The sequence below is a fragment of the Pygoscelis adeliae genome, unplaced genomic scaffold, assembly GCF_000699105.1.
Source record: "Pygoscelis adeliae isolate BGI_AS28 unplaced genomic scaffold, ASM69910v1 Scaffold106, whole genome shotgun sequence".
NCBI lineage: Eukaryota > Metazoa > Chordata > Aves > Sphenisciformes > Spheniscidae > Pygoscelis > Pygoscelis adeliae.
In genome coordinates, this window is record NW_008824939.1 from 335,011 (window position 1) to 356,783 (window position 21,773).

General features: G+C 40.9%; 1 protein-coding gene across 1 annotated transcript in view; it reads right to left on the minus strand.

The window, feature by feature from the left end:
* ITGB6 (integrin, beta 6) overlaps positions 1-21,394 on the minus strand; it is a 49,233-nt gene extending 27,839 nt beyond the window's left edge. Inside the window, exons 1-6 of the mRNA XM_009325379.1 lie at positions 21,319-21,394; positions 5,645-5,709; positions 5,119-5,195; positions 4,300-4,379; positions 1,339-1,543; positions 167-413 (exon numbers count right to left, since the gene is read on the minus strand). Of these exons, the coding sequence (XP_009323654.1) occupies positions 167-413; positions 1,339-1,543; positions 4,300-4,379; positions 5,119-5,179 (593 nt within the window). The 5' untranslated portion in view covers positions 5,180-5,195; positions 5,645-5,709; positions 21,319-21,394. The remainder of the gene's footprint in view (positions 1-166; positions 414-1,338; positions 1,544-4,299; positions 4,380-5,118; positions 5,196-5,644; positions 5,710-21,318) is intronic.
* Between the last annotated feature and the right edge of the window lie 379 nt (positions 21,395-21,773).

Sequence of the window (21,773 nt, forward strand, 5' to 3'; positions counted from 1 at the left end):
AGAGTGCAAAACTAAAAGAAACAAATCTTGTTTCCCAAACTGACTCAGTTACAGCTGGAAGAGGACAGAGGTTCCAGTGAGGTTGCTGAACTGAATTTTATCCTAAAGATTAGTATTATGACTTAATGTTGGCATGCAAACAGAGGTAGGTATATTCCCTGCCTACCTGCAAGGGTTGTTTATTTCTTCAGCTGTAGTTTTGATAAATGGTGAAACTGGTTTTTCAACAAAAGATCCAAACCCCAATCTGAAGTTGCTTGTCAGTTTTGACATTTCTTTGGAAAGAGTTGAACCCAGTTCTTTGATTGTATTCAGATCATCATCCATGGAGGCTGAAAGATCCATGAGGTAATAGAGATCAATTGGATAATCTTCAGTTTGGCGAACCTTGATCTGTATTGTTTCTTCATGTCCTGTGAAGGTCATGGGAAAATGGGATACATTTCAGCACTTCTAAATAGAAGTTATGAGCAACACCAAGTTGTTCATAAACTTATATATATGGTGAAAATTATGTAGTATTTCAAATCATCAGTAGAATTAAAAAAAAAAAAGTAAAAAATTCTCTGTCAACTAAAATCTCAAACAGGAGGTTTGAAAAATTAAAAGCCGTTCTAGTGTTCTTTCTAAGCTGTTCTTCAGTAAAGCCGTAACCATAGATTTACAACTGACTGCTGTAATTTAAAAATATGAGAACATCACTTTGGCACTATGCAGCTTTAGAAAATTAGACATGGAGCTAACTAAAATTAAAGGTAGCGCTTATGGGACATACCATGTACTTTAGAAATTTAAAGAAAACCAGAGTGTACGCACAGGTTTTATTCTCAGTTCCAACACTATGATATGACCTAACTGGGTGTCTCTTACGTTCCTTTATTCCAAATTCTCTCCAGGAAAAATTCACATCTCAAGGACCCCAAAGTAGGTCTGGAGTGTTTCCATAAATGTCACTGGTACCTTGTAAATCCTCAAAGCAAGATTTTATGCTGCCTCTGAGATATGCTGTTTGCCAGACCTGCGGGGGAGAGGCAGAGGAGCAGGGCTGGAGAGGTGTCGGGGGGTTTCCACTCTCTCACTGCCACCTCAATGGCAAGAGAATAGAAGAACTAAAAAAATAGATCCTTACTTTTATGACGTACCCAGCAATTCTGAAAGTATTTTGAACTCAGTCGAACCTAGCTTCCATCCGATGAGTCAACAGATTATTTCGGACTCAACACGGGGTTTTTATCTTTATTCTATCAAGATTTTTTTTAGACCATTCAGTCTGAGAAGCTTCAGTATATCACACTGGCTGAAAAAAAAAACCCCGCATGTATGAACTGAGTGACTTACCTGGTCGCAGCCTGAGAGTTAATTTTTGAGGAGAAATCTGTGTGACATCAGAATTGTTCTTCTGGGTTGATGCAGTTAGGGGCTTGTTTCTGTGAATTTCTACTTCTGAAATGGGAAATTCAATTAAATTCAACTGGCATCCTTTTGACAAAAGGTTTTCTGGGGTATCACACCTCCCATGAATTCCAGCCAAGTCCGTGTAATTCTAAAGCAAACAGGAGAAGGAATGGATGAGTTAAACGTATTTACTGGCCAGCCACCAGCACCTGGCTGACGAAAGGTCAATCCAATGCAGGGAACAGAAACAAAGGTGCAAGTTAGTGCAAACTAGTGCAGAAAGAGATCTAGGTGGCACAGAAGTCTTAATTTGCCCTTCATGGATCATGTCACACAGGTGTATAATTAATGTAACTTACACCGATTTGGTATCCTGGGAGAAACTGCTCTATTGTTGGGGAATGGGAATTGTGCCACTCACTGCATTTGGCTTTCCCCTTGCAGTACTGGGAATGATAACACAAAGCCCCGACGAGCCCCTGGTTTTTCTATTACAGGATTGTGCCACAAATTCATCAGTCCTTCCTAAACAGTTTTGAACTGCTGATGGAACAACATCATTTAATAGCAGAAGAGATCTCGCAGATAATAAACTCCTACAAATTTTGTGACAAACTGACGGTGGGGCACCCAGTGGTGACTGTTTTTTTCTGACCTACTGTTTCTCCTCAACCCCGATTTAACATGTTCACTGAAGCAGGTTGCAAGTCCTTGTTACTCTGCCGGGTGCCCAACGAGCACCACAGCCTCCCTCCCTCGCTCCCCAGCACCAGTGGGGTCCCTGGCATGCCCACGTCTATCTGGTTACGTTTGGCCCAGCGTCCTACTTGACATCGTCCCATCTGGAGGAAATCACAAGCCTATCGATATCAGTTGGATAGCTTGCAGTTTATTTTGTTACTCCTTTCAAAGCACTTGATATGCATTCCTTTCCACAACACTGCTGCAGGGTAGGTACTATCCCCGCGTAGCAGTGAAGTTAATGGTTAGTTTTACAAAGAGGCTTCTGTGCCTTATTACCATTTCCTAGAGCTATGTATTGAGTTTAGATCCTCAAAATCAGTTGCCTCCTGAACTGGAAACTGCTCTGGCCTGCAAGACCTTTTGACCAAAACCTGGGCAATGCCTGGCAGAACTGCATCAAAACATTCAATTCCTGGCTGAGGGTCATGGGCCCATACCATGGGGCCGCTCTTTTCTCCTAGATTTGGGTAAGCCACCTGGGGTTCAGCCATTAAGCCACACATATTCTCTGAATTCACTCACTGAAAAACTTTCCATCCAAAGCAAAACAAATTTACTTTAAACCTGTTAAAACCAGAACTGGGACCCTTCTTTCCACAAAAATGTCACCCTTTATGCCTGAAAATTGTCAGGGATCTTATATAGTTTGGTGGAAGCAATGTTGAGACACCTGATGGGAACAGTGGTTTATTATTCTTCAGACCGAATCTGATGTCTTTGCTCAGGCAAAACTCTCGCCAACTGCTTCTTGAATACAGTGCGCATAAAAAGCATGTATCATTATAAAACTTTCACAGGGAGATCCATATAATCTCCTTTAGTTACACACTTTGAGTTGCTGGCTTTTCAAAACATGTGTGAAGAGGCAAAGTCATATTTCAAATACAATTACAAGGTGTGTTTTCATCCTACAGAAAACAGTGGTTTCTTTGGAGGAGCTTGTGTTTACTCTGACACTAAAGCTCCTACGCCTTTTGCACTCTTGATATGTCTCTAGCAAACAAGTGAATGAGCCTATGAACAAAGGCAAAAATCATGTTTACTACTCTGAAGTTTTCAATAGTTCCACAGTTGTTTTTTTAAAAATCAATAAATTGTGTTTCATTTTTGTTTTCTGAAAATACATGGCAGTAGTCAAAATTATGTGATCAAATTTCATTTCAAGAAAAACCTGTTTTGGTTGTTAAGTACAAACATTAAAACTACTGCAAACACACTAATGTGGGTGGGTTTTTTTCCCATGGTAACATTTTTTGCAAACTGCTATATTATTTTTAGCAAACTTATTTTTTAAAAAAGTGCTGTTTGGTCTTTGTCAGCTACTTCCTAAAGCAGTATGTTAGTCCCATCCTAGGTATCGTTTTGCTATTCAAAAAAGCAAGAAATATTTTTAACAACAAAGGTGTAAATCAGAAACTATCATGAAAAAGACTTATTTTATTTCTTTATTATTTCTGGCAAGTTTTTAATTGTGATAGGTGACTATTTTGCTAACATTAATGAACTAAGACCTCAAATATTTACTGTGAAGTAGGGAGATATTATTTAGCATCATTTACAGGTGAAAATTTTAAAAGCAGAGATGTTAAGTGACTTGCCTGGGGTTATGCAGAAAGTCTGCAACAGATACATAGGAAACAAATCCAGATTTTTTTTTAAGCCCAATGTTTTAGCCAAAACACTTACACCTATATCATACTAATTATAAAACTGACACTATCATCATACTTAAAATCAATCACAGATTAATCATTTGTATATGCAAACTGACTGGAGCACCTTCTGTTTACACTGTCTGGCTTGGCATGTAATATGTAAGATGCAGTCTGGTCTCTGACTTGATGTCTAGTGCTTCATCATCAGCGCTGTGGGTGAGCCAGCCCTGAGGCTGATGACCTGAGCCCCTCTAATAGCACTTTTATTTCTGCCTTAGATGAGGAAGGTTGTTTTTTTAAAAAAAAAAAAAAACAACAACAACAATGAATAATAGACCATCCAGTCTAGATTGAAATCCACTTTTGATCCCCAGGAAGGCTTCACTAAGTGCTGCATGCACTACAAAACCACGGGCTGACCCAATTAAGTCAATACTTCATCACTCAGAGCTACTACAAACACTTCAAGTCTTACTTTGAAATTTTTTGGTATCATTTACTCTACCTCTTGAAAACACCAAGCGCAGTGTGGTCCAGAAAGCAAACAATCTTCACAAGTCACTGCTTTTTCCTGAGAACAGGTCCCTAAATTTAAATCCAAGAAGATAAAAGCCTATTAATAATGTGTTTAATCATTCCATTTATGAAGAATCCTGTCATTTAGAGAATGTGGGAGGTGAAAAATGCACACGTTTAGCCATATTTAGGATTACTGATAAAATTCCTTCATAAAGGTATTTCTATTGGTAGAAGATTAACTCTCAAATAAAAATTAAAACCCCACAATTACTGGCAATTAACATACTTTTGCATGCTTCACGGATGGCATTCATTGAGAACATGTCACTCTTTTTCTCCAGTGCACCTGATAAAGTGTTACAAGTGTTTCTGGTATGGTGCAGGTAAGACATTGCCAACATAACCAGGGATATTAAAAGAACGGATTTATGTTCACTCAGTACGCTTAAAATTGCTTCACTCAGGTCTGTAGATACTTGACATGATTTTAATTTATTGTTCAAGTACCAGTGAAACACTCAGTCACATGTATAGTGTTAAGTTTCTCAGCGGATCAAACAGTGATTAGGATAACCAAAATTGCTCAAATGCCTGTCTGTCTGATACGTGTTGTGCTACGTAATGACCACATAAATCTTAGATGAATTTGCAGGGTAGCCCTACAGCAGTCTGTCAAAAAAACAGGAGTTATTAAACAGAAAGGAATGATTAAATACAGAAGACAGAAAGCAATTTCGTATCAACTTCAAGCAAGAAACAATGCAAAAATGGTTCTGAAATGGATCTCCCTACCCCTGAGCCTTACCTTGCACACAGTTATTTCTTTGCAGAAATAGGAAACAGAGGCAAAGCAATTCAATCCCCATTCGTTTTCAGTGCTGGCTGCGTGACAAAAAAATATTAGCGTGTTAATTATCATCCGCGTAAAGGTAGAATGTCGTAAAAACCATACATTCCCGGAGGGTATGTTTTCAGATGTCACCTACACCGGATTGCGAGGAAACTTCAACCCTACCGGGACAGACCATGAATAAAAGTCAAAACAAGGGCTACCTGGGCAGGTAAAGAGGACAAGCTGTGCATAAAGTAACGTGAACATGGTTATCACTTCCTTGTTTTACTGGACTCCTTATAAGGTATAAGGGGAAAATTCATTCAGGTGAGGATTTCTGTCAACCCCCGTCGCTCTGGGTCCTAGAGCAACCCAGCCAAGAGAGCGGGTTTTTGTGTGTACAGCGACTCTTAAAAGGCTCCTCTAAAATAACCCCTTTAATCGTTCCCTGAGGGAGTGCGTTAGGCAGACAGGTCGTAGGATTGCCAAGTGAGTATACCTGGAGAGATGTAAAAATCCCATTTTTTCAGATTTCCTGATGCAGAGGGAAACTTGTAAAGGCAACTGTGAAAAAAAACCAAAAAGCAGTCACTTCTGAGAATTGAGGACCTGGCTTCAGTAATTCAAGATACAGAGTACATTTATTTTATTAACATTGCAAACTGAAAAGGAAATGCTGCAGCAGTTGTGGATTTTTTAATATGTAGAAGGAAGAATAATTGCATTCTCAGTTCTGCAACTGACTTGGAAATAAAATCATGTCAGCTTTAACTCTATGTAATAAGCGGCCAAATATTCCACAGCACAGATACAAGAATATAACAAGTTATTGCTATCTCTGTTTTTTCCCCCATGTGGAATGAAGGCAAAATACGCATTTCTTATAATCTTATTAAAGGAAATAAAATTTCTTATTTGTAGATTTCATCTCTTCCCATCTTTTATGCTCTGCTATTTTCTGTTTTGAAAATCATTTGTTCAGGACAAGCCCTCTCTTATCATAAGGGTTTGCAACCGACTCTACACACTGCAGCATAAAATTATGATTTCATCGGTTGTGTTGCTGGCCTGAAAACATATGTCCTTTTTTTCTACAGTCAGAAATCCTACCAAAGTTAGCTCATAAGGACTAGGTTGCTCTCACCGAGAGAACTGGCAGAATCAGACCTCCCTTTTCAAACTGGTGGTAGCTGCAATCTTGGGGCAGGATGTGACGGTAGGGATGGGTCTATACTAGTTAAACTCAACATGCCTGGAAACATTCCTGGGCATTGAGGCCAGCTGGCACAGAAAGACCTGAGTTTCTGCTTGCAAATTGCCTATTGGGACCATTCTAGCAACCAAATTGTGCCCAGAAATTGTTTGCACAGAGTGTTAATTGGAAGAGGTCAAATTCATGCCAGGGAGCATTTTAACAGTTTAACAGCATGGACAATCTCATTCTAGTGCCTGGAAATATTCCCAGGCACATCCAATTTTACTAGTATTTACACAGTCTATGGGTAGTTTCAAAGCAGCTCAAGCTGGATTACGTCAAGCCTACCTTTGCCCTGCCCTTGTGTTCCCACCCCTTCGCTCCTCAGTACTCACGTCCAAACAAACAGTGAGATGATTCAAACTGATCCAATTAAAACCCAGTCACCTTCCGCGGGGAAGGTGGGGGGCTACTTTTCACCTGGGTGGGTCCCTTCAATCGTGTGGCTGCCCTTTCGCAAGTGAGTGCCGGGTCAAGGGAGGGAGCAGGAAAGGCAGGCAGAGTTGGCAGGAAAGGTGGGAATATATTAGACTGTATTTAGCCCAGCTTAGGCTGTTGTGGAACCGTATCTTAACATTTCTATTTACAACAGCATTCCTAAGTCTCCTTCAACTACTGTCTATGCCTTGGAGTGTCCTTTGTAAGGCACTTGTTCAGCTACAGCAATTTCCTGTGCCATGAAAAAAGCATCGATTAGATTATGTTCCCTCAGCTGAAGACGCAACTCTGTGAGGACACTGTCTGTAACTACCTAAGGTCAAAAAGAAGTGGAGCCAGCTGAAAATGTTTGCTCATACTAAGAAAAAAATCCTCCTGTAAGTGCCATCCAACACATCTTATTTCCCTGTTTTTAATTAACATTTGTGTACGTGTCCTTTAATATTGTTGCTATGTCTACAGCCTTGCGGAGCTCCAAAACCCAGTGCTTTCCCTTTCAACGTGGAAGGTCACTTTGTAGCTCTTACCAGCCCCTGGTAATAACAACACTTCGAACCGTGTGCTCCCAGGACTTGGTGGCAGTCCTTCAGCCACCAAAAGGTACCAGACACCAGCAGTGTCCCAGATTAAGGACCAGCCAGCTGAACAGCTGGCAATTAGCAAATGCCTATTCTTAGGTTCAAGTTACCGAACTTTTTAGTGTAGAGAAAGTGAATAATACAGCCTACATAAAACTTACAAATTCTGTTTGATATTATCAGTTCCCCATTTGCTTGTGTGGTAATATTTTATATAGGTCTTGGCAAGGACAGCATGACTGGAGGCTAAGTGCCTGCCTCTGAATGGGATGGCTGCCAAAGACTATCTGAATAAGTCTTGTCCAAATAAAATAACTAAGTTTCTGCAAATTATTAAGAACAGACCTCCCCAGATTGTCTGGAGAGAGCAGAGAAGGAGAAGAAAGTAGCAGAAAAAACAACAACAAAAACACACAGGGAAAAAAGAGAGAAAAATCAACATCAGTTTTGATTTTTAAAAGCTCACATAATGAGAAGCTCACAAGACTGGACAGAGTGGGAATAAAAAACTCACTGGTAGGGGCACAGGAGGTTAAGAGAGGTCCAGGAAGGGAGACAGTATGTCCCAAGAGTAGATCTTGGGCAAGGCAAGAAAACCTAGGCAGGAAGCTGACAGATGATTCTTGTTTTGAAATGTCACCAAATATCTTGTGTAATCTCTAAAGGTAAGCTGACCAGGAAATTCCTCTACTAATTTAATGCTTTATTGGCTTTAACTATCACACGTGCTAGAAGAGCAGAATCACAATCTGGAGTAGCCATGCTGATTTGGGGAGGATGTGTAAGGGCCTTTGGGGTCCTGGCATTGCTTGGTTTGACAGCAAAGTTCCCCTTCTTTATAAGGTTTGTAAGAGTCTTCTTTTGCTCACCCAAATTAGAGGCATCAATTCAATGAGATATAACAAAAAGGTAGTTTATGGTACAGACAGAACGCAATTATTATTGTTTTCCTCAGCCACTACATATTCATTTTGGAGCAAATTCCAGTCTCAATTAAATCAGGATTACAGTTTTATAATGACACATCGGAACAGAAAACAGCTGTTTATCTTTCAGTATGGGCAATGCTGAACAATGCAAGTCTGTGGTTCTTTAAAAGATAATAAAATCTGTATGGGATAAAATCTTTAGTGCATTTTCCCCCATACCTGGCACTTACAATACATGAAGGTAGCACAGAAAGATATTCTGTTCATCCAATCAACTTTTAACAAATTCACTAGCAAGAAACAAACATTGAATATCGAGGTACAGAAAGAAAGCAAGCTAATGTTGGGGACAGGGAATAAGAAATAAACTAAAAAACATTAGACTCAAGTTGCATTTCATTAATAATAGTGGGCTTTTTTTCTCTAGAACAATGGTGTGTCCTTTCTAGCACACTGAGCTGAATCCACAAGTCAGGCTGGTGATGGGTCTGTAAAGGTTCCAGAATGGGAAGTGTTTGCTTACAGAAGCATGCCTCACCTTCATTTCAGAAAAAATACCAGCCTCTCCTGCAAATCGGGTATGAACTAACGTAGCATAATTACACATACAGGGAGACCAACCCAAGAGAAAACAAGTTAGTTCCTTTTGTGCTAGACAAAACCTGGAAGAGGAGGCACGTTAGCTCCAGTGAAAGCTTATCAGTCAACATAGGAGATCAGTATGTCCCAAGCTCATCAGAGCAAGAAAAATCTCTTTTAATTAGACGCTGGAGAGCTATCCATATGGAGGAGAAATTCTTGTAAGCGATCTCAGCCTCACAGACAACCCAGCTCTTAATTCCCAATGCTCTTCTCATACACTCTGTCACCCTGAAAGCCTGGAAAAATATGGAGCAATTTAAAGACTGAATGTCCCACAGGTCAGAGGCTGAGACAGTTCTCAGAATATTTACAAAGGTGGGGGGAAGTGTCTCCTGCACTTCAGAAGACATTTCTCTCTTCTTGCCCTTCATCAGAGAGTTTTGTGGGACTGGAGCCAGTGAGGTGAGGTCTCCCTTCTCTCCATCATATACAGTGACATTCCCCTCCTCAATGCATCTGTAAGAGGCAAAGGGCTACACTCCTTAGGCCAGAGGCGGTTGCTTTGCATTTGAAACATCTGGTGACTTTATTCTCTCCCTGGTTGGCTTCCAAATCAAATCTGTCTAGAAAGCTCCTGACGATCTCTAATGGGGAATCAAAGTAGACTTTAAAAGTTTCGGTCAAACTTTATAACCCGAAAGATAGCAACTGAAGAATATGCAAAAGTCTACAGAATGAGTGGTTAAAATACTTTTCTCCCAAAGACGACATATGTTCTGTAGCTGCACAGTCAAGTGCTTCCGGACTCTTGGGCCAGCAGAAATGGGAGGCATTTTCTTCGGAAAAAGTCTACCCAGAAATACATCCCTCAGCAGCCTGACAGACCCAGTTCCAAAGAACGGCAATGACAGATGTTTCAGAGGATGCCTGTCAATTAGCTAAGCAACGAAGCCTGAAAAAAAGTTTCCAAGCTTGAAACTCAGCTTCATCTCTAAGGAACTAGAGGTGATTTGAGTAGCCACACAGCAGTGTGAATGTCCTGCAAACAGGACAATCCAGCACAGACGGAAACCACACACAAATACTGCAATGATACTGGAAGGACTGTCCTGTCTCTACCTTTGCTGCAGCATAGGTCCTGGCAATACTTTAGGGAGAGCTGGCAAAAACATTTAAAGAGGAAGCAACAATCCCTAATGAACAATTCTATTTAATGGGAAAATTCAGAGTGATGGTGAATGTGACTAATCGGCTCTTTTACTCTCTTGTAAAAGAGACTAATCGGCTCTCATTTTTTACTTGAATTTTTTTCTAGATATAAAACAACAGTATCACCTATGAAATCACTGTGTAAAATAAATAAATGCATCTGGATTTATACATTTTAAATGCCAGTTGATACTATTTGCTATCTCTTTCGTTGTTTATCAGCATGGTGAGAGATGGGTATTGCTCCAACAGAAAATGGCATCAATCCAAAGAAACCGTTGTAAGCATTCGGGTCCTATATAAATGACACAGAGCCTGCGAAGATATGAACGTACAGTGATTGAGCTGCTTCACTCCAGCTCCCAAGTTTTGGGGTGTACTAATATCATACCCCGTTAGGGGCCTAGGACCAAAACACTGCTGTGTGGGGTAAGCCACAGAGCCCACCCGAGATGTGGGCAGGTGTGTGGAAATGCAAAGGCCTCTCTTACTCTCCTCTCCAGGTGTTGTTTGCAAGCACTGCTACGCGCGATGGAGAGCGGCTTTAGAAGAAGATGAGGGGTGTCTGTAGCTCCTTCCAGCGGGTCGCGGGAGCCGAAGAGCCACACAGAGGAAAGGAATTTTCCTCCTCCAGCTCTGAGCAAAGCGGGGTGTTGGGGACTCATGACTCAGGCCATGATTCATGCTCTGGTCTCCTTTCATTTCCGGAGCAGCACGCTGCTGTTAGACGAAGTCAGAGAGTGAAGTCAACAACCAACCTCTGAACAGAGAAGAACAGGAGGAAGAAGGAGGAATTGCTCACCAGCTGTGCAATGAACAGCAGGCAGGCAACCCAGGGTGTTTTCAACTCATATTTACCTTGCCCACAGCTTTGACCCATCTGGTTCCAGCCGAGGGCGTGAGCAAACCTTTGTCCTCAGTTTCCTTCGCATGGGTGAGCACCTTGAAAGATTTGTTTGCTTTTCAGATTTGAATACACTCTCACACTCAAAACGAAATAATCAAACCTCTGAACTGCAGAAGGGGTCAGGTGGAACCAGTGGGAAAATCATGCGGCATTCGAGCAGGACTGCCAGCCAGCCAGCCCACGGCACTCAAAACATACCAGGGATTTCCACACAGCCTATCGAATCTGGCCTCAGTTTCTGTTTGCTTTTCTCAGCTACATGGTACACCTTGTTCTCTCTATGCTATAAAAGCCTGGTGCTGGGGCACCGGAGCAAGCGCCTCCATTCAGTGCCGGTGCAAAGCTGAACACGCTGGTGGTGGGAACGGCACTGAGCACTGACTCCACAACACCTCAGACCTCCTGCACTTTAGCTAAAGAGCTTTCTGTAACTTACTCCCTTCAGATTAATGCTAAGTACAAACTGGACCTGCTGTCCCCGTTACAGAAGGGCCAAAGCGTGTGCTGAGTCAGGCGGGTTGCAGCGGCACCAAGAGAAATGCGAAGTTTTAGCACAGTCCCGCAGCAGGCTGGGCTAGGCAGCAACGCAGAGGGAGGACTTGCTTTTGAAAAAGCCGGTAGGGTTGTGTAAACACAGTGATTCAGGCCTGATTTATCCAGATGTAAATTCTAAACTACTGAGCTGGGATTAAATCACTTGTAAAAAGTGATTCCACTCTGGTCTTACACACAGAAAATAGATTTATCTTATAGTTGACCTTGCTGTACTTAGACCTACGGAAGTCCAGTGCTTTGCTGAAACACAGGGTTTGAATAAGGTTCATCTAGAATAACCAAAACAGATAAGCATGTTTAGCTCAGCACCCAAACAGCTGCTAAAAGCTGAGGAAAATGGGCTCAGGCACCGCCTGAAACCAGCTACGTTTCTGCAGCTTTCCAGGAGCTATTCTGAGCTCGGCCAGCATGGTTTCTATTTACAGACACGCAGGGTTCAGGCCACTCACTCCCGCCAGTGGGTGCAGGCTCTTTCTGGGAAAAGAACATGACTTAGGGTTTCAGGAGCCTTTTGTGCAGGGTGCTGCCACCTTATGGCTACTCTGCTACTCTGGAGTAGAGAAATGATTACTTTAAAACTTCATGGAAGAAAGGTGTTCAGATACTAACAGCCCTGTTACCTTTTAGCAATATTTTGCCTTGCTACATATGTAAGAACCTTTGGAGATGTTCATATCTTTGTTAAACAACTTGGTCATTTATGTTATATTAGAGTTATTATTTTCTGTTAGCATGCTTTTTTCAAATTCCTGTCTCATCTGTCACAGTAAACAACATTATTTCTAGTGTCTTTGTTATAAGCTCAGTTACATGATTCTGAAATGTCAGAAATTGTTTCCAATATCTTTGTCAGTATAAATTATTACTGTATTTTGAAAATCTTGCCTTACTGTTATGTGTGTGTTTCTTACGGAAATAGGAAGGAAATTTAAACCAACAGTGTCCGCTCACATGTAAACAGAAACATTGGAAAAACAACCTTATACAGAACGATTAGTGCTTCTACAATTCTTCTTAAAGAACTGGTAAGAACTGTCGATATTACATATCTAACTAAAACCATGCAAGACTAAGAACATGTAAATAGAACCACCTCTAAATAAAAATAAAATCAACTAAATCAATTCCAAGTATTTTGGCTGAGTAATACCAAAAGGATAAGGCAGGGCAGATTTTCCCTAACAATGTTTTCTGGGAGTTCAAAAGAATTGATCATATAAATACTGTCAATAATATTTGATCCACTGATACCTTATGCTTCTTATCTCATACGTTTGCAACTGCATTGCTGTGCTTCAGTTGGACACTTAGCACACAGAATTACCATAATTGTAAACCTTTTTTTTTTTTTACTTTAATTCTTAACATTTTGTAGCACATCAGTATGTCACAGGAGGCCGTAGAGTCATGCTATCTATCTGAACCAATAAATTAACAGAAATTTCAAAAAATACTATTGCCACAATAGTACAAAGCAGAAGGCACAACACTGCAAAGGATCTCATAGATGCTGAAGATGTGTCCTTTCACCTTACACAATGATGTTAGTAAACTTATGAAAAATCCATCGTAAGACTACTCAGACTATTTAACTCTCTGGCAGAGAGGCAAATAGAAAGTGGCTCTACTCACCTTTATGGCATATGCAAGAACTAGGTGAATTCTGTATTATCCAATTTGCAAGGAAATAAGTTCCATTTTACTGTGATACCCTCACCTACAGTGGTTTGTTCCTGTCACTCTTACTAGAAGACTGTTTCAGAGACTTCACTCTTCTCATGGCTGGAAACCTCCTCAGCTCCAGCCTGGAGGGACTAACTTTCAATTTATATCCATTTGTTTTAATGACAACATTGTCTGGTAACTTAAATAACTTCTTTCCTTTCCTAGTATTTGCCCTGCCCTTCTTTCCCCTCCCCTCGATGTATTTATAGACAGCAATTGTATATCCCTCATTCTTTGTTTTGTCCAGTACTACCTCTCTGCATTTCTTTCAATGCTCTTTCCTAATTATGGGTGACAGACTGTTCAGAGTACTCCAGAAGAGCTGTGACCGGTGCCTTCTACAGCGGTGCCTGTACTTAAGTATCCCTCCTTAAGTCTCCTGCACTGTATCTAAGGAGGGCCATTTTTGCCGTTCTTATGGCTTCATCCCACCTCTCTCAGCATCCTTCTGCGACTGACCAAGACCTTATGGTCTTTCTCTTGCCCAACTGATAAGCCACAATTTATAGCAGAAATCGTTTCCACCTCAGTTTGTGTGTGATCTGGCACTTGTGCTATTAAATTCTACCCCACACCTCCAGCTCTCAAGTTCCCCCACAATGTGTATATAATGGTATGGATATTTTTCTCGTCTGACCACGCCACTTTTAGTAGCAATGAAAGTATTAATACTTTCAGAGACTAGCTGAAACTGTGATGCTTGAAACTCTCTACCCAACCTTTAGGTAGCCCAATAATTCCCACTCCAGAACAGATGGTATCATACATACATTTCCTCAGCCCTTATGCATTGTATTAAACTTTTATTGCTTTCATCCTATTTTCTCCATTTTATCTCCACACCCTTATTTATTCTTTCTTGCAAAAATGTGTACAAAATTTCCATATTACTAAGGTCAGATTAATGAAGCTGTAGATGTGAGGTCACTTTTTCCTCTGCTCTTCTCTCTCCTTTGTTTTGGCAGATCTTTTAAGAAAAACTTGCTCCTGTACTTGAAATTTAATTTGCTCATTCTTTCAGCATTTTAGGATGGATAACAGACATCATTCCACTACGGGCCTACTAAACTCTGGATTTACTTTTCAAGTTTGTAAATGTTAGCTTTTATTTCTACAGAAAAGAAGAAAAATTGTTTATTTGTTTTGGGCAGTATCTACACAATATTTCATCTCTACCCCATCCTTGCCACATACCAGACCCCCTTTTGTTTGTGTGGTAGAAGAAACTTTCAGTCTCTCAAATTTTGCTTACAGACAATAAGTCTGCAAACTTGACAAATCTGACTGCACCCTCTGCTTCTTGGTTCCCAGGATACTGTTTTCACTGATGACCTGGTATGGTGGGGTTTTCTTCCCCTATGACTTTCACCCTCTCCGCTCACTCCTAATATCTTTTTTTTGAAGGATTTATTCATCCAATAAGGTGTTAATGCCCTTCACTCTGTACTCACAGTGCAAAGTGCAGATTTTTAAAATATTATTTAAATTAAAGAAATTCTAATACTCAGATTTGGAACCTTCATCCACTTGACATTGCTAACTAGTTTCTTTAGGTACAACACTTCAGAAGGACAAATTTTGAGAAACTAACAGGGCTATTCTTGTTTATTCTTTCACTTATTTTCAATTTAATCAAGTTGGGATAACTTTAGCTAGGTTATTTTCTACAGCCAGCTGCTCTATGTCATCACTACCTAACAAAGACCACCTAGAATAGCATCATGGTAGTCCAGTGACTGCTTAGTGATGAAATCTGCCAGCTATTACACCCTGGAATAACTGGCCCTACCATTATCAGTAACATTGCTTTATACTCTATTTCTGCGCGGTTAAAATCTGCAATGAGACAATGCTTGGAACTTTCTCTTTCATGCTTGTAATCATCTGTGTTAGGTATGTGTAACAGTTCCTTAGTGGTCCTTCAGAAGACCTTCAGTTTGACAAACTCCATTCTGCCCATGCCACCTCTCTCCGCCTCTGCAGGAGACTTCATTGTTACTGAGTGATGCCTCTGTACCTCTCTTCTTATTTCTAGTTTTCTTACCAGTCTACACATTGGTTTAAGTGCATTTCAGTCATAGATTACCCATCCACCATACTTCGCTATTCTTGGGAGATTCGGGGTCATCCTGGGTGCTGCAGTTCTAGCCTGCGTCTGTTTGCACACACAATTTTTGTACACAAACATCTCGGCTCATCTTCTATGGTAATGTGCAAATTTTTTTAATTACGTTGCTCATATCCCTTTTATTCCTGACATCCAGGCCATTAACATCACATTCCTACCTGTGTCAGTACTGATTTTTCCTGTCTATTTTGCTCCCATCTGATATTTCTTTCTCCCCCATATATTCACCGCTTTCTGCTTTTCAGAACCAGGCGTGGAAGTTACTTACAAGTGCCCCCAACCTTCTCCCCTATTTCCTAGCTTACAATCCTTTTACTGATTATACTGATATATAAATATATACTGTTATCCTCTATTATTTTGTAGTATGCTACATGATGTAATCATGTTATACTGTACTGATGTCAATTATAGCAAGCTCAGTTCCAGAAAATTAATGCCACATTTGCTCCGATGGAGTTCATCTAGTTTCTGTGAAAAATCCTCTTTCTTCTCAAAAGTTAAATGCCTTACAACACTCCTCATAACATCAATTCTTAAGACATCTGCTGCTCTTTATTATCTTGCATGCTTTAACACACCCTATTCAGGAATTAAACGCTGCAGTGGGAGCTTTTCCTTCAGGACAAACCTACTCACACAGATTTCCCCTGTTTTGTGTTCTTCTCAGTGCTCCCTCCTTCAGTCTTTTATCCTACAACGTGAGCTGGTACAAAGTTATATTTCATCCCAGAGATGATTGCATTGCCACAGATGCTAAAATGGCTTCTGTTTTATAAATGGAATAAATAATAAAACTGCACACACATACTGTGTGTACATCTGCCCAGAATACAATCATTTTAGCTTGAAATTATGCTGTAATAGTACTGCTGACTTTACATTTATGGGGCAGTTTTAAAATAGCTTCAGTTAAAATAAATGTATTTTTGAATGAAAGAGATAAAGTGAAAGCCTGAATATACTTTTGAACTTCAGTAACTGTGTGAGATGTCTCATCAGTTCTCCTGGAGATATTTTAGTCATTGGGAGTTAATCATTACCTGAAATTATGTGAAAAACCTATTCAAAGCCAGTCTACAATACAGTGTTGTGTTAGGGAAGAAATGCAGACATTGAGTCATAGCTGTCAGTTATTTATTATACTTCAGTCAGTTATGATGTGATTCTTTCCAACATTATTCTTGCTTTTGATTTACAGTAAGATACTGATCTTGTGGATGAGACTCTCTCAATTAGAGCAAGACCCTGCCCACCCTAATCAGGAGAGATGTTTTAGTATCTAACTACCATAAGGTCACTACAAAATTTTAAAACTGTCTGAAAAATATACATAGGGGTAAAGAGGTTAACGAGTTAACGTTAATTTGGAAGAGGCATCTGAATGCCCTTTTACATCAGTGAATGATAGCTGTGCTCAGCAATGTCTGAGAGCAACAGGAGAGACCAAGGAAGAAAACACTGGTGCTATGGTTGCACCCGGGGACCGTGCCAAGCCATGAATGTGGTTATAAGCAACCTCCAGGGAACAGCAAACACGAGTCTCGGGCTAACGCACCGGGGGTGCCTCACCCTGCGTTTTCTACAGACACAGTCAAGAGCAAACTGGTTCCTAACTCGGGCACATCAGGTGCTTGCTGCTACACAGAAGAAAACGGCCAGGAAGAAGCCAATCCAACATATCGTTTGTCCATTTTATTTTTCAGCTGTCTTTCTGGACTTCAGAGCTAGGGAAGTTCCTCTCTCGCTCTGTAGTGTGTGAATTTTCTTACATGCAGGAAAAACAAAAATGCCCTCTTCTGGCTGTGTCATATTAACCTGAAGATAAAAGTGGATGTGTACATGACCTACAAGTCAAAATCATGGTAATGATTTCAAGCAAGATTATGTAATAAATAGTGCCAGCAGTGGACTGAATATACTAATAATGTCTTATGGAAAGCATGTATTTATCGTGTTCTCATGATGTCATCATTTTCTGTCTCATTTTGTGAAAGTTGATCAATATTTATGGTTTTAAACATACACAAAAGCAAAAAAACCATTGCAGTTATTTATTCAGGCTGTGCTGACACACAACTACTCCCGATGCCTGCGCAGTCACATTACTGATAAAAACACTCACTTTTACTAGGTCTCCTTCATCATCAGTTTGCTCACGTGTGGTAATAAAGCCTATTTTTCCTTCATCCTGAACTGATATTTATGTTCTCATGTGTTACCATCTGATTCATCCTTACCACTTTCACAGGAGTATTTTTCTTTTCTTCCCCTGCTGCTTCAAAAACCACCTCTTAGACTTATTTGCTATGCTTGTGTGTTGAGCAATGATAGTTTGATTTAGCTCGTGCTTCTGAACTTACATATGAACGAATCTTTCCAGACTTGGCCTTTTGCTTACATTCTTCTAAGTTCACAGTCTTCACAGTATATCATTTTCTTTATGATCCTGGTACTGTGCTTCTTCCGTTGTTATAGTGATGCTTGAGGAAGATTGTTCCTTGGAAGAAATTGCTCCTCTCTTGCAACCAGAACTGGTCCAGGCTCAGGGTCAGACAGAGCATCACAAGCTCCAATCTGGGCAGCCTTTCTGGCTGAAGCAATTCCTTAGTGCAGCTCTTGTGGGAGAAATCTGTTAACCTCTTTCTGTTTATAATGTCTATTAATACTCCGAATAACAGCACAGGCATCACAGAGGCCTTGATTTGATTCTACAAGGACAGCAGGTAAATATTGCCAGGGAAATAACAGTCTTGTGTCGGGAACAGGGGATTTCCAAATCTGAGCCTGAAAGCCTGGGTGGAGGACAGCCAAGCACAGGAGGTGTGGAAGCCAGGAAAAGGTCAGAGAGGGAGCAAAGCTTGCTGAAGCCCATTTTAAACAACGGTTTGAGGTATTGGCTGTGGTTTTAATAGCCATTGCTACCAGATGGGAGGAATTGCTGCTAGCATGGCTCTGTGGGACCGAAGGGAGCAAGAAACATCTTCTGGTGATGATAAGGATCATCACTACAAGTAGGTTTTCTGCCCTGGGGAGGGGCAGCAGCATTTGCAGTCCTACCCTAGATGGTTCTGCTAAGGGAGGAAAAACCAATCTCTATATGACCTTAATAAGACACCTCTGCAGACACAGCCCGGAGGCTTTATCATACGGGTGCTGTTCCTAGGTAGTCTGGCAGGGTCTCATTTCAGGGGCAGCTAAGCGCTAAATGAAACCTCATTTTGATCAGGCTCTGCCTCCCAGCTGACAAGCCTGCAGATGGCCGAGTATTGCCTTGTGACAGCCTTCAGGCTCTCTGGGTGCCAGCAATGGGAAGCAAACCCTAAAGGAGAAGCCTGGCCTCAGGTTTGCAATTCTGTACCCCTGAGAAAAGGACGAGAACCGCTGCAAAAGCAGTGCTGCTCTGGCTCTGCCGGTCTGCTGAACTCATCCCAGCTGCTTCGGTTGTTACTGGAAGAAAGTGCTGAGCAAGTGTACAGGGAAAATCTGATGCATTAATTTGTGTTTTCTTATATATAGGATACCAGAGAGCAAGTTGGATGAGAGTTTTGGATACCATTGAGATGCTGACCAGGTCACAGAAGTTTGATTTAAGAGGCATATTCCTATCTTCCTAAACTTTCAAAATGAAATGTTTCAAAATGACAGGACAGGCATCTTACGGATTTCCCCAAGCCCCTTCACTCTTAACAGATAGTGTGAATGTTTTAATTAAAGCTTTGACGGAGAAGTAGATCAGGACTACTGTATCATTTTCCTTTCATGGCATGCTTCAGCAAGCTGATGCAGATTGCTAGGTCGATGAGATATATCAATATTATAAGACACACCATGTGTCAGGCCGAACACATTAAAGGCTGATGTTAAATTTTAACATAGATCATGAATCACTCAAAATTATTCAGCCATCCAGAATTAAGATGAAAAGTATGAGTAACAAGGGGTTTTTTTGTTTTGTTTTTACATAAGCAGGAGGATGAGGCACCTGAACAAAGGTTCGTATGAGACAACAACTTTAACTCTGCTCATGTAGAAATGGTTCAGACATTAGGTCGCGACACAGAAAAATCTACATTTGCATTTTGCTGAAGACCTCACCATAGCTTTCTGAGAATTAAAATTTTGACAGCTTGATTTGGGGGGAGCCCGTAAAGACCATGAATCTGGTAAAAAAAAAATAAAAATCTGTGTATATATAAAAAAAACCAACAACCTTTTAAAAAAAGTTGTCCCTTACATCTCCCAAAGAGAGAACAGGTAATGTTCAAATTGAATGCTACTTTACTCAGTCCTTCTCTTTTTGACCATTTACTGGTATTGTTAGCTAAAGTTTCTTACAAAGGTGTTCAACTGTAAAATTATTTTGAGTTAGATCTCAACCACACAACTCAGTCGCTAAAGTGACTTACTGCATTGAGTAGTCCTTGACTTTACTGGCACTAACATGGACCGTATGCCCTACAAATTGCAATAAGTATTTACATGATCTTACTTACTTTGGGCAACATGTTATCATGATTCATCATTCCTTATCTGTCTTTACTTTTTCTGATTTTGGTTTTTTTATAGCTCACCTCTGTCTAGACCGACACGCAACTCCTTATAAACACAGGCTTAATCATACCTAGACATGCAAGCTCAGCTGGGCAAGTAGGTGATGTTCTTTAATACTTCTCATCAGCTTAGCAGTTTCCCTTTCTATTTCAGTAGCATGGAAATATTTTGTTCTCAGAAAAAAAGCTTTATTTTTTCCTCCTTACTGTAGGACGTGTGTTGATGAAGTGTCTGATGATGATGTTCACTGCTGACTATTATTAAAAGTACTTGCTGCAATAAGATTACTCATTCACTTTCTGTGCATTTTTGGTAAGCCTGTGGTACCTCAGAACCTGCCTCTGTCACTGGGGACAGGACAGAAGCACTCACAGAGCTCTACAGCTCTGCCAGAAGGAAGAGGACCATTTTTTGGCATCCTGAATAGAAGTAGCTCTATAGTGAAAGACCATTGTTCAAAAATGGCACAATCATTAGAGATGGTGGCACAGCAAAAGAAGCACTGAGAGCACTGCAGCCAGAGACGCAAGTAACAGGTCTATTCATAGCAGTGCTTTTCCCCAGGGGATGGCGTCTTGCGAGTGACTTCATTAACTGCTGACAGCAGACAGACTGCGCTGCGCTGGGAGTGAAAGGGAAACACTCATCAGATGGCCCCAGCCACAACTGAGGAAACGCACAGAAGAGACAACTGGCAAGTGTGGTGCTTTCCTCACTGTTCAGAAGAAGTTAGTCACATCCCTAAATTTAATGCTCTATTCCTTTCCTTTCGGTACAGCAATCTTCTTTTGTACAGACTCACTGTTTCCACAAAGGGAACTGCTGTCAATTCAACGCGCTCTTGGAAACTTCCCAGGCTGTGGAAGGTGGGGTCTGAATTCCAGATCGGTTGCTAATTGTAAGGAAAACCCCCAAATATCTTGGCATTTGTTACTTTTAATAGTCAGGAGAAGACACCTACCAAACCTCGTTACCTGTCATTCAATGCCGTGCTGCGTTTGACCTCTCACACTTCCCTCGTTGCGTGGCCAGCAGGACGTGTGCTCCCTTTGGTGTCTCTAGCACATTTACCCACGGAAACAGGGTCACACAGCCCAAACGACCTATAATCGTAGAACCAAGGATCCCCACTCCCTCCATGAGCTTAAAAACATCCATCCCTATCAAACCAACCTTGAGGTGCCTACAGGTGCTCTCCAGACTTAAAAGATCATACTAACAGCTAAACAGCTGATAGCTGAAATACAAGATTTTCTACACACAATTACTTCCTACTTTGTTCCAGAAATACACAGAAAAACACATCGCCTTACCTCCCGTTCCCCAGTACACTTGAGCATTTTTCGGGTGCAGAACAGACTCTCTGACATTGCAGCCGTCCTTGCGCTGCAGCTCAGCTTTCCACTGGATCACAGGGAGCTTCCCTTTCTCTGCATGGCAGCTGCCTTGCTCCTTGCCAGCCCTGCAGCCAAGTCTCTTTTTTTAAAAGCACACCGCCATCCCACTCCTTCTAAATTCAGTTTTCTCTGCGAATTCTCCAGGCTCACCGGGTGTCTGTGTTTCAAACATTAATACCTTGATTATTGGCTTTCTTTAGCCGGTTTTCTACTCTCCAAACCCTAATTCCTTTAAAAAGTTTAAAGAAAACTGGCCTAAAATGCCATTAGTCAAAAGTCCTAATCTTCCCAGAGGCAACACTAATAGTCCTTCATGTCCAAGCAGGCTATTTATAGGAATGGTGACAGTGTGTCTAACCCCACAGTACAAT